Source organism: Linepithema humile, chromosome 5 (assembly GCF_040581485.1).
Source record: "Linepithema humile isolate Giens D197 chromosome 5, Lhum_UNIL_v1.0, whole genome shotgun sequence".
NCBI classification, from domain to species: domain Eukaryota; kingdom Metazoa; phylum Arthropoda; class Insecta; order Hymenoptera; family Formicidae; genus Linepithema; species Linepithema humile.
The window spans coordinates 15,558,962-15,571,021 of NC_090132.1; the positions used below are offsets into that span (position 1 = coordinate 15,558,962).

Genomic DNA, 12,060 nt, shown 5'->3' on the forward strand with positions numbered 1-12,060 from the left:
TAAGTCCGTGCTTAAGACGATTTTAAATATAAGAACGGACTATGAATACCGCCCATAGTCCGTTCTTATATTCAAAATCGTCTTAAGCACGGACTTATATTCGCTCTCTTCGTCACACATAGATTGTGTCTGACAAAGAGAGCGAATATAAGTTTGTACTTAAGACGATTTTGAATATAAGAACGGACTATGAATACCGGCCTACGCATTCCTTAGTTTATGGCCTGTGCATGGAGGACCTGGAGAGAGCATTTGCGGTAATTACATACCGTAACTGTATATATATAACTTTTAAATTTATTCAACAACTGTTCCACACATCTTGTCTCCTCAGAGTTAGTACAATTGTCCTGCAGAAGCACGAAATTTATTTGAAAATATCTTTTGTTTAAAGGTGTACTTATACAGAAACATATGTTTATGCAATAGAAATGTTTGGATTTTTAAAAAATTTATATGAACATTATACAAATTTTCATTCTGACATTAATTTCTTGCCGTATAGTGTAAGAAAACAATGTTGCAAAAAAAAAGAAAGTTTTATGAGAATTAAAACAATTGTTTATATTTATGTTCTGTTATACATAATTCTTTGTGTATATGTTATGCACACATTTATTTATATATACCCTGATGGAAATATTTTATTTATATTTATGTTCTGTTATACATAATTCTTTGTGTATATGTTATGCACACATTTATTTATATATACCCTGATGGAAATATTTTGTTTATATTTATGTTCTGTTATACATAATTCTTTATGTATATATTATGCACAAATTTATTTATATATACTCTGATGGAAATATTTTGCTGAAAGTACTATGAAATCAATGAAAAGTGAAATAAGTTTTTGAAAAATTACTGAATATATAATATTTCAAAATAAATCATAATTTTTTGTATGAAAATTTAATGTAATACTATGAAATATAAGGAAAGTTAAAATATACTGCTGAAAAGTAATAAAAAAGAGTTTTGAAATAATTATCATAAAATTTACTGAAATAAACTGAAAACTGTTACTTTTTAATGAAAAATTGCTGAAATATTTATGAAATTAATGAATGGAGTCAATTGAGAGAAATTTTCAAATACATTTCAGCAAAATTTCGTTAAATTTTCAGAAAAATATTTCCATCAGGGTATCTGAATCTTCTGCAACATAACCATGAGATTGGATAAATCCGTCTGATGCTGTACATATATGAGACCTAGTTCTTCAATTACAAGTGTATCTGGTTTATTAGAGACCGTAATTCCTGATATGACTGTCGTATAAATACTTTGGGTTCACTTTTTAAATACAAATCAATATTCATATATGTCATCACCTTGAAGTAAAGATTATGATATAAGCAAAGCTAAGATTGCAAATTTATTTTATTCCTTTTTCTTCTATTATTAATATTATCATATTAATGAAACATGCTCCATACTGACATAACACATATTAGCTAGCATCTACAACTGATTTTCTGTTATCTATTATGTTAATTAACTATTACTATAAAATATGAATAACTGCTAACCTTTACAGGACTTTCCTTCGTATACTCATTAATACCATATTTTGCACTATTAATTGTAGGGCAGTAATTTGTACTCACGGTTTCTTCATCACGCCTGAAGTCAATACAAAAACATTCTTTTTCTTTGAGATTCGTGGTATGACTATGATAAAAAAGACATATATATATATAAATATATATAAATATGATAAGAATGAAAATTTAGACTTGCATTAAAACTATACTTATACTATTTCGCTCTCCAGCATAACAAATAGTCCATATTAGGTTTATGGAATATTATATCGCAGCGTATTCCAAGTCTTCTCGCCACACTGTGATATATTGTTGCCAGAATTATCGTAGTACCAATTTTATCTTGTAAAACCTGTCACAAATTACAATAAAAAATATTAATATTGAGACATAACAAGCAAAGAACTGTGCTGACAACGTTAAGTATTCATAATGTATTATAATTTATAACTTACGCAATCTATATAAGAGTATTGAAGAATGTATCTCCTACACCCAAATTTGTAAATAGCTTTACGAAAATCTAAATTATATAAAACTTTACAAAGACTCTCTATAATCTGTCTTCCTTCTATGCTATTCCAATGATTGTCATCGATATTATTGTCTGCCCAAAGGAAAAGCTGCTCTTCTGATATCGAGAATATTGAATGCGCCGGATTTTCTTTTCGAAGGCACTCCAATACCTGCTCTGCAATCTTCTGCAGTGACGTACTCACATACAAGTAAGACATACATTTTTGGGGTTGATACCATTGTGCTAAAATGAAGGCTGCTTTTTCTAAAATCTGTTGTTTCTCAGGATAATTTAGAAATTCGTGCATTTTCTTCTTTAAACGATAACGCTGCAGGTATAAAAAAAGCTTCTTTATGCATAATGTTAGTCTGAAATCGGATTTCCTAAAACAATTTGTATACAATATTTAAAATCTAGTATTTTCTGAATTAAATATGCAATAAATGCGTCATAATCTGTTGTTTTAACAATTTGTTAAATCTTACATTGGAGGATCTGTAAGAAAGTTTGTCAGCTCATTTACAAAGAAATAATAATTCATAAAAGATGCGCTTTTATCTGGATCAAACAGTGAATGAAAATGCGTAAAATCAACATCAAAATCAGCCAATTTGCCAAAGCGTTGGTGAATACACATCAGCGACAAGTAATGCCATAATTCTTTCTTACATTTTACACCCGCTTTTACTTGTTCAAGAAAACTTTTATTTTCTAGGCGCAGATGTTCGTCATATTCTTCTCTTAGATAAGGCCATCTAAAATTGAAACAAAAAATACATGTCATTTTTCAAAGTTATATAATTTTACATATTTTACAGTTTCTTTATATAATTTTCCAAAATTATACAAGCCAGATAAAGTTATTGTAACCGAAATGAAAATTTTAAAACAAACGTTACTATACATTTCAAATTTTGACTAAAATAGAAAATTTATTCAAGACAAATGAAATAAGATATTTGCTTATCACTAAACTTGCATCCCGAATAAGATAAATTAAGCTTGTTTGCATAAAAACCAATGTGAAAAAATACCTCTGATAAAATTTCTTCCGCCAAAATGCATTGTCAGTGGTTAATAAGTTGTAAAATTTCTTGCATGAGAAAGCTAAACTCATAATATCCTTAAAGCTGATGCTCTCATCGCATAAAATGATATTAATCACTTCAATGTGCAAGTGCGCTATCGTAGTCATTGCATATATATCAGATAGTTCAGCGAAGTACGAAAGAGCCTGAAATTCACAATAATGGCATGTATGTCCGTTATTAAACGTTGTACAACTAATTTCGTATTATTTACAAATGTGCAAAACATATCACTCAAGGTGCCTTTTTACGTTGACGTTCAATTTCAGCGGTAAACAACACGTGACCGATAATGACCAACTGCTACAGTAGTTCTGGTCACGTGTTTTCTCACCAGGATAATGAACTTTATACATACGCTGCGTTCGGCATTGCAAATCGGAGGCATCCGTTTCCTCTTTCACCTTGAAAATCTATAGTATTCGTCATGTATACGTATAGATTTTCTAGGTAAAAGAGCAAACGGATGTCTTTGATTTGCAATGCCGAACGCAGCTATAAACTGCGTTTCCTTTGGATGTTTATGCGCTGTGAGCGCTTACGCTTATAAGCGGTAATTTCAATTGTTCTTTTTAGTTTGTGAGTGCTAAAGCGTGAAGTTAACTCTAGCGGTCCATATTTTCATAGTTAAAGGTTTACACCGTTTACTAGCTCTATCTATATATATATATTTTACATGCATTGATTTCACAAAAATATATTAAATAATAAATTCAGTTATTTCATCATTTTTAATTATATAATTTGTTTATAAGACAATAAAATACTTTAAATAATTTGGGTACTACGTGAATTAAATATTTCATATATAACTTGCGGTAATTACATACCGTAACTGCATATATATGACTTTTATTTATTTAACAACTGTTCAGCGCATCTTTTCTCCTCAGAGTTAGTACAATTATCCTGCAGAAATTTTGAAGCACAAAATTTATTTGAAAATATCTTTTGCTTAGAGGTATATTTATAAAAAAACATGTTTATGCAATAGAAATGTTTGGATTTTTAAAAAATTTATATGAACATTATACAAATTTTCATTCTGACATTAATTTCTTGCTGCACAGTGTAAGAAAACAATGTTACAAAAAATAAGAAAATTTTATGAGAATTAAAACAATTGTTTATATTTATGTTCTGTTATACATAATTCTTTGTGTATATGTTATGCACACATTTATTTATATATACCCTGATGTTAATATTTTGCTGAAAGTACTATGAAATCAATAAAAAGTAAAATAAAAGTTTTTGAAAAATTACTGAATATATAATATTTCAAAATAAATCATAATTCTCTGTATGAAAATTTAATGTAATACTATGAAGTATAAGGAAAGTTAAAATATACTGCTGAAAAGTAATAAAAGAGTTTTGAAATAATTATCATAAAATTTACTGAATTAAACTGAAAACTGTTACTTTTTAATGAAAAATTGCTGAAATATTTATGAAATTAATGAATGGAGTCAATTGAGAGAAATTTTCAAATACATTTCAGCAAAATTTCGTTAAATTTTCAGAAAAATATTTCCATCAGGGTATCTGAATCTTCTACAACATAACTATGAAATTGGATAAATCCGTCTGATACTGTACATATATGAGACCTAGTTCTTCAATTAAAAGTGTATCTGGTTTATTAGAGACCGTAATTCCAGATATGACTGTCGAATTTCGTTGTTTCCAGTTTCGAAATACAAATCACTATTCATATATGACATCACCTTGAAATAAAGATTATGACATAAGGAAAGCTAAGATTGCAAATTTATTTTATTTTTTTTTCTTCTATTATTAATATTATCATATTAATGAAACATGCTCCATACTGACATAACACATATTAGCTAGCATCTACAACTGATTTTCTGTTATCTATTATGTTAATTAACTATTACTATAAAATATAAATAACTGCTAACCTTTACAGGACTTTCCTTCGTATACTCATTAATACCATATTTTGCACTATTAATTATAGGGCAGTAATTTGTACTCACTGTTTGTTCATTACGCCTGAAGTCAATACAAAAACATTCTTTTTCTTTGAGATTCGTGGTATGACTATTATAAAAAAGACTTATATAAATATATAAATATGGCAATGAAAATTTAGGCTTGCATTAAAATTATACTTATACTATTTCGCTCTCCAACATAACAAGTAGTCCATATCAAGTTTATGGAATATTATATCGCAGCGTATTCCAAGTCTTCTCGCCACACTGTGATATATTGTTGCCATAACTACCGTAGTACCAATTTTATCTTGTAAAACCTGTCACAAATTACAATAAAAAATATTAATATTGAGACATAACAAGCAAAGAATTGTGCTGACAACGTTAAGTATTCATAATGTATTATAATTTATAACTTACGCAATCTATACAAGAGTATTCAAGAATGTATCTCCTATTCCAATATTTGCAAAATGTAGTTCCACGAAAACCTAAATTATATAAAACTATACAAAGACTCTCTATAATCTGTCTTCCTTCTATGCTATTCCAATGATTGTCATCGATATTATTGTCTGCCCAAAGGAGAAGCTGCTCTTCTGATATCGAGAATATTGGATGCGCCGGATATTTATTTTTAAGGCGCTCCAATACCTGCTCTGCAATCTTCTGCAGTGACGTACTCACATACAAGTAAGACATACATTTCTGGGGTTGATACCATTGTGCTAAAATGAAGGCCGCTTTTTCTAAAATCTGTTGTTTCTCAGGATAATTTAGAAATTCGTGCACCTTCTTCCTTAAACGATAATGCTGCAGGTATGAAAAAAGCTTCTCTGCGCAATATCTTAGTATGAAATCGGATTCCCTAAAACAATTTGTATACAATATTTAAAATCTAATATTTTCTGAATTAAATATGCAATAAATGCGTTATAATCTGCTGTTTTAACAATTTGTTAAATCTTACATTGGAGGATCTGTAAGCAAGCTTCTCAGCTCATTTACAAAGAAATAATAATTCATAAAAGATGCGCCTTTATCTGGATCAAACAGTGAATGAAAAATCGTAAAGTCAGCATCAAAATTATCGTTGTAAAAGTCTTCGCCAGACATCAGCGACAAGTAATGCCATAATTCTTTCTTACATTTTACACCTGCTTTTACTTGTTCAAGAAAACCTTTATTTTCTAGGCGCAGTTGTTCGTCATATTCTTCTCTTAGATGAGGCCATCTAAAATTAAAACAAAAAATACATGTCATTTTTCAAAGTTATATAATTTTACACATTTTACAGTTTCTTTATATAATTTTCCAAAATTATACAAACCAGATAAAGTTATTGTAACCGAAATAAAAAATTTAAAACAAACGTTACTATACATTTCAAATTTTGACTAAAATAGAAAATTTATTCGAAACAAATGAAATAAGAGATATTTGCTTGTCACTAAACTTGCATCCCGAATAAGATAAATTAAGCTTGTTTGCATAAAAACCAATGTGAAAAAATACCTCTGATAAAATTTCTTCCGCCAAAGTGCATTGTCAGTGGTTAATAAGTTGTAAAATTTTTTGCATGAGAAAGCTAAACTCATAATATCCTTAAAGCTGACGCTCTCATCGCATAAAATGATATTAATCACTTCAGTGTGCAAGTGCGCTATTGTAGTCATTGCATATATATCAGATAGTTCAGCGAAGAACGAAAGAGCCTGAAATTTACAATAATGGCAAGTATGTCCGTTATTAAACGTTGTACAACTAATTTCGTATTATTTACAAATGTGCAAAACGTATCACTCAAGGTGCCTTTTTATGTTGACGTTCAATTTCAGCGGTAAACAACACGTGATCGATAATGACCAACTGCTACAGTAGTTTTGGTCACGTGTTTTCTCACCAAGCCAATGAACTCTATACATTGGCTGCGTTTCCTTTGGATGCTTATGCGCTGTGAGCGCTTACGCTTATAAGCGGTAATTTCAATTGTTCTTTTTGGTTTGTGAGTGCTATAGCGTGATGTTAACTCTAGCGGTCCATATTTTTATAGTTAAAGGTTTACACCGTTTACTAGCTCTATCTATATATTTTACATGCATTGATTTCACAAAAATATATTAAATAATAAATTCAGTTATTTCATCATTTCTAATTATATAATTTGTTTATAAGACAATAAAATACTTTAAATAATTTGGTTACTACGTGAATTAGATATTTCATATATAACTTGCGTTAATTACATACCGTAACTGCATATATATGACTTTTATTTATTCAACAACTGTTCAGCGCATCTTTTCTCCTCAGAGTTAGTACAATTATCCTGCAGAAATTTTGAAGCACGAAATTTATTTGAAAATATCTTTTACTTAAAGGTATATTTATATAGAAACATGTTTATGCAATAGAAATGTTTGGATTTTTAAAAAATTTATATGAACATTATACAAATTTTCGTTCTGACATTAATTTCTTGCCGCATAGTGTAAGAAAACAATGTTACAAAAAATAAGAAAATTTTATGAGAATTAAAACAATTGTTTATATTTATGTTCTGTTATACATAATTCTTTGTGTATATGTTATGCACACATTTATTTATATATACCCTGATGGAAATATTTTGCTGAAAGTACTATGAAATCAATGAAAAGTAAAATAAAAGTTTTTGAAAAATTACTGAATATATAATATTTCAAAATAAATCATAATTTTCTGTATGAAAATTTAAGGTAATACTATGAAATATAAGGAAAGTTAAAATATACTGCTGAAAAGTAATAAAAAAGTTTTGAAATAATTATCATGAAATTTACTGAATTAAACTGAAAACTGTTACTTTTTAATGAAAAATTGCTGAAATATTTATGAAATTAATGAATAAGGTCAATTGAGAGAAATTTTCAAATACATTTCAGCAAAATTTCGTTAAATTTTCAGAAAAATATTTCCATCAGAGTATCTGAATCTTCTGCAACATAACTATGAGATTGGATAAATCCGTCTGATGCTGTACATATATGAGACCTAGTTCTTCAATTACAAGTGTATCTGGTTTATTAGAGTCTGTAATTCCTGATTTGACTGTCGTATAAATACTTTGGGTTCAGTTTCGAAATACAAATCATTATTCATATATGTCATCACCTTGAAATAAAGATTATGATATAAGCAAAGCTAAGATTGCAAATTTATTTTATTCCTTTTTCTTCTATTATTAATATTATCATATTAATGAAACATGCCCCATACTGACATAACACATATTAGCTAGCATCTACAACTGACTTTTTGTTATCTATTATGTTAATTAACTATTACTATAAAATATAAATAACTGCTAACCTTTACAGGACTTTCCTTCGTATACTCATTAATACCATATTTTGCACTATTAATTATAGGGCAGTAATTTGTACTCACGGTTTCTTCGTTACGCCTGAAGTCAATACAAAAACATTCTTTTTCTTTGAGATTCGTGGTATGACTATGATAAAAAAAGACATATATATAAATATGATAAGAATGAAAATTTAGACTTGTATTAAAACTATACTTATACTATTCCGCTCTCCAGCATAACAAGTAGTTCATATTAGATTTATGGAATATTATATCGCAGCGTATTCCAAGTCTTCTCGCCACACTGTGATATATTGTTGCCAGAATTACCGTAGTACCAATTTTAGCTTGTAAAACCTGTCACAAATTACAATAAAAATTATTAATATTGAAATATAACAAGCAAAGAACTGTGGTGACAACGTTAAATATTCATAATATATTATAATTTATAACTTACGTAATCTATACAAGATTGTTCGAGAATGTATCCTTCATCCCAATTACAAACAATAGTTCCACGAAAATCTAAATTATATAAAACTTTGCAAAGACTCTCTATAATCTGTCTTCCTTCTATGCTATTCCAATGATTGTCATCGATATTATTGTTTGCCCAGAGGAGAAGCTGCTCTTCTGATATTGAGCATATGGGATGCGCAGGATTTTCTTTTTGAAGGCACTCCAATACCTGCTCTGCAATCTTCTGCAGTGACGTACTCACATACAAGTAAGACATACATTTTTGGGGTTGATACCATTGTGCTAAAATGAAGGCTGCTTTTTCTAAAATCTGTTGTTTCTCAGGATAATTTAGAAATTTGTGCACCTTCTTCCTTAAACGATAATGCTGCAGGTATGAAAAAAGCTTCTCTGCGCAATATCTTAGTATGAAATCGGATTCCCTAAAACAATTTGTATACAATATTTAAAATCTAATATTTTCTGAATTAAATATGCAATAAATGCGTTATAATCTGCTGTTTTAACAATATGTTAAATCTTACATTGGAGGATCTGTAAGCAAGCTTCTCAGCTCATTTACAAAGAAATAATAATTCATAAAAGATGCGCCTTTATCTGGATCAAACAGTGAATGAAAAGTCGTAAAGTCAACATCAAAATTATCGTTGTAAAAGCGTTCGTAATAGTTAGACATCAGCAACAAGTAATGCCATTGTGGCGGCTCACCGCCACACCGCTGCACTGACGCGGTATAATACACCGCGGCGCCGCTACGCGCCGCAGGCCTTCTACCAGTTACAAGCTTGCGGACCCACCGCCAGGTTGCGCAGGCGGTGAAGAGCCTTCTCGCGATCAAGCTTCGATCGACGAGATATAAAAGAGCTGCTCCGCAGATCTTTCCTCACTCACTCGCTTCAAGGCGAGCTCTCACTAAGGGCCCTTGAACGGAGTCACAGCTCTGCTTCGAAGAGCGCAACCAGCAAGTCTTCTCGACTTTTCACAGTGCCTGGGAAGGCACGGAAGCGAAAGACTCAGTCTCAGCTCTGACCGCACACCTCACGTAGGATGTACAGCTACGGTCAGCTGACGCACCAGCATCGCCGTCGCCACCACAGACTCTACAGCGGAAAATAATTCCCTTAGAGTTCTGTGCCCGGTTGACTCGGCCCCCACGTGACACTCACGTTCCGGGGACATCCGAATGCGAAGGCCTCTCCCGCCTCGGCTCGCAGACTCACTTGCGACTCACATCGAGAGCCGGATGGTCGCAGCGCATGGCACAACGGAGACAGACTCCACCGCAACGCAAACCTCACCGCCGGGATGCAACACGCACCCTCGCATGAATCGTCCTGTTAAGGACCCGATTCCAACCACGCAGACGCGGCCGGTAATATCTTACCGCGCCCGTCACCTTTCATTCGAAACTCGCGGCCTTACACTCTGCCGCGAATGCGCCGCTGGCGCACTCAAGTTACACACACACCTGTACATACATACTTCTCTCTGACAAAGAAATAAACACATTTCTACACAATTGACTCTATCTCACTTCTCACCAAGTCGAACACAATCCGTTAGGCCATTCGCCTATAGCCATAATTCTTTCTTACATTTTACACCTGCTTTTACTTGTTCAAGAAAACCTTTATTTTCTAAGCGCAGTTGTTCGTCATATTCTTCTCTTAGATGAGACCATCTAAAATTGAAACAAAAAATACATGTCATTTTTCAAAGTTATATAATTTTACATATTTTACAGTTTCTTTATATAATTTTCCAAAATTATACAAGCCAGATAAAGTTATTGTAACCGAAATGAAAATTTTAAAACAAACGTTACTATACATTTCAAATTTTGACTAAAATAGAAAATTTATTCAAGACAAATGAAATAAGATATTTGCTTATCACTAAACTTGCATCCCGAATAAGATAAATTAAGCTTGTTTGCATAAAAACCAATGTGAAAAAATACCTCTGATAAAATTTCTTCCGCCAAAGTGCATTGTCAGTGGTTAATAAGTTGTAAAATTTTTTGCATGAGAAAGCTAAACTCATAATATCCTTAAAGCTGATGCTCTCATCGCATAAAATGATATTAATCACTTCAGTGTGCAAGTGCGCTATTGTAGTCATTGCATATATATCAGATAGTTCAGCGAAGTACGAAAGAGCCTGAAATTCACAATAATGGCAAGTATGTCCGTTATTAAACGTTGTACAACTAATTTCGTATTATTTACAAATGTGCAAAACGTATCACTCAAGGTGCCTTTTTACGTTGACGTTCAATTTCAGCGGTAAACAACACGTGACCGATAATGACCAACTGCTACAGCAGTTTTTGGTCACGTGATTTCTCTTAACGCCAGTGAACTGTATACATAACTGCGTTTCCTTTTGCCCGGACTAAACCGGAGGATGATCCTACTTGTGGCTTATTTGAGTGCATAGTTTGACGGGTTAAAATTATATTAAAGTTGACTTCCAATCGTATCAACCATATCAAATAATTTTTTTATCCAATTAAATCGATTCGGTCGATCTGTCAAAATATGCACTCAAATGAGTCACAAGTAGGATCATCCCAAGATCTATAGAGAGAAGGTTACCTCAGGCCAGTGATGCGATCTTTCCCACAGCGGTCCCGGCTCGGCTGTGCTCGGCTGCCTCACAGAACCTTACAGAAGCGCTACGTCACGTATCCGTGTGCACACAGATAGGATACACAGATAGGCTAACAGTAGCTGTCTCTCTCGCACGCTTTAGTGTTTTCTCTCTCGCTTTTTTAATATAGAAATGCTTTGAGTTTTTATCGAAAAAATACTTTTATTTTGTAAAATATTGATAGCACTGGAAATTGCGTAATAAAAATTGAAAAGTAAATTAGAAAGGCGCTATAAATTACATATATTGCAAATTATAGCGCTAGATATTTAACGTTTATAATGTTAAATATCGCTGCAACAGATGCATTTGTGATACAAATTGCTTTGTACTCGTATTTAGACTGTAATATCAATGAAAATAAAATATAATTTGGGGATATACACAAAAAACATCATTTGTAAAGTAGTAAAATAAAAGAAAAAATAGTATGTACATATTTAAAAATTATT

General features: G+C 31.3%; 3 protein-coding genes across 11 annotated transcripts; all 3 read right to left on the bottom strand.

Moving 5' to 3' along the window:
* Positions 1–538: 538 nt before the first annotated feature.
* Positions 539–3,402, bottom strand: LOC105680151 (F-box only protein 21-like). 2 transcript variants are annotated; one of them, XM_012380610.2, is made up of 7 exons: positions 3,373–3,402; positions 3,105–3,304; positions 2,556–2,825; positions 2,009–2,453; positions 1,769–1,905; positions 1,539–1,680; positions 539–1,340 (listed from the first exon to the last, which is right to left on the bottom strand). In XM_012380610.2, exons 1-7 carry the CDS (start codon positions 3,385–3,387, stop codon positions 1,233–1,235), a joined length of 1,317 nt encoding a protein of 438 aa, XP_012236033.1. In that variant the 5' UTR covers positions 3,388–3,402; the 3' UTR covers positions 539–1,232. The 2 variants fall into 2 exon arrangements, with proteins under 2 accessions (XP_012236033.1, XP_067210736.1); XM_067354635.1 differs by having other exon boundaries at positions 1,336–1,476.
* Positions 3,403–4,209: 807 nt separating this feature from the next.
* Positions 4,210–6,938, bottom strand: LOC105680152 (F-box only protein 21-like). Of its 4 annotated transcripts, none has more exons than XM_067354639.1 (6): positions 6,641–6,938; positions 6,096–6,359; positions 5,546–5,993; positions 5,306–5,442; positions 5,165–5,228; positions 4,210–4,888 (listed from the first exon to the last, which is right to left on the bottom strand). In XM_067354639.1, exons 1-6 carry the CDS (start codon positions 6,799–6,801, stop codon positions 4,784–4,786), a joined length of 1,179 nt encoding a protein of 392 aa, XP_067210740.1. In that variant the 5' UTR covers positions 6,802–6,938; the 3' UTR covers positions 4,210–4,783. The 4 variants fall into 4 exon arrangements, with proteins under 4 accessions (XP_067210740.1, XP_012236036.1, XP_067210739.1 ...); XM_012380613.2 differs by having other exon boundaries at positions 5,087–5,228; XM_067354638.1 differs by having other exon boundaries at positions 5,165–5,243.
* A 183-nt stretch (positions 6,939–7,121) lies between these two features.
* LOC105680153 (uncharacterized) lies at positions 7,122–11,434 on the bottom strand. 5 transcript variants are annotated; one of them, XM_067354643.1, is made up of 7 exons: positions 10,917–11,434; positions 9,481–10,637; positions 8,934–9,378; positions 8,694–8,830; positions 8,555–8,618; positions 7,376–7,454; positions 7,122–7,208 (listed from the first exon to the last, which is right to left on the bottom strand). In XM_067354643.1, exons 2-6 carry the CDS (start codon positions 9,630–9,632, stop codon positions 7,398–7,400), a joined length of 855 nt encoding a protein of 284 aa, XP_067210744.1. In that variant the 5' UTR covers positions 9,633–10,637; positions 10,917–11,434; the 3' UTR covers positions 7,122–7,208; positions 7,376–7,397. The 5 variants fall into 5 exon arrangements, with proteins under 5 accessions (XP_067210744.1, XP_067210743.1, XP_067210741.1 ...); XM_067354642.1 differs by lacking the exon at positions 7,122–7,208 and having other exon boundaries at positions 7,255–7,454; XM_067354640.1 differs by lacking the exon at positions 7,122–7,208 and having other exon boundaries at positions 7,255–7,454; positions 8,477–8,618; positions 10,917–11,275.
* Between the last annotated feature and the right edge of the window lie 626 nt (positions 11,435–12,060).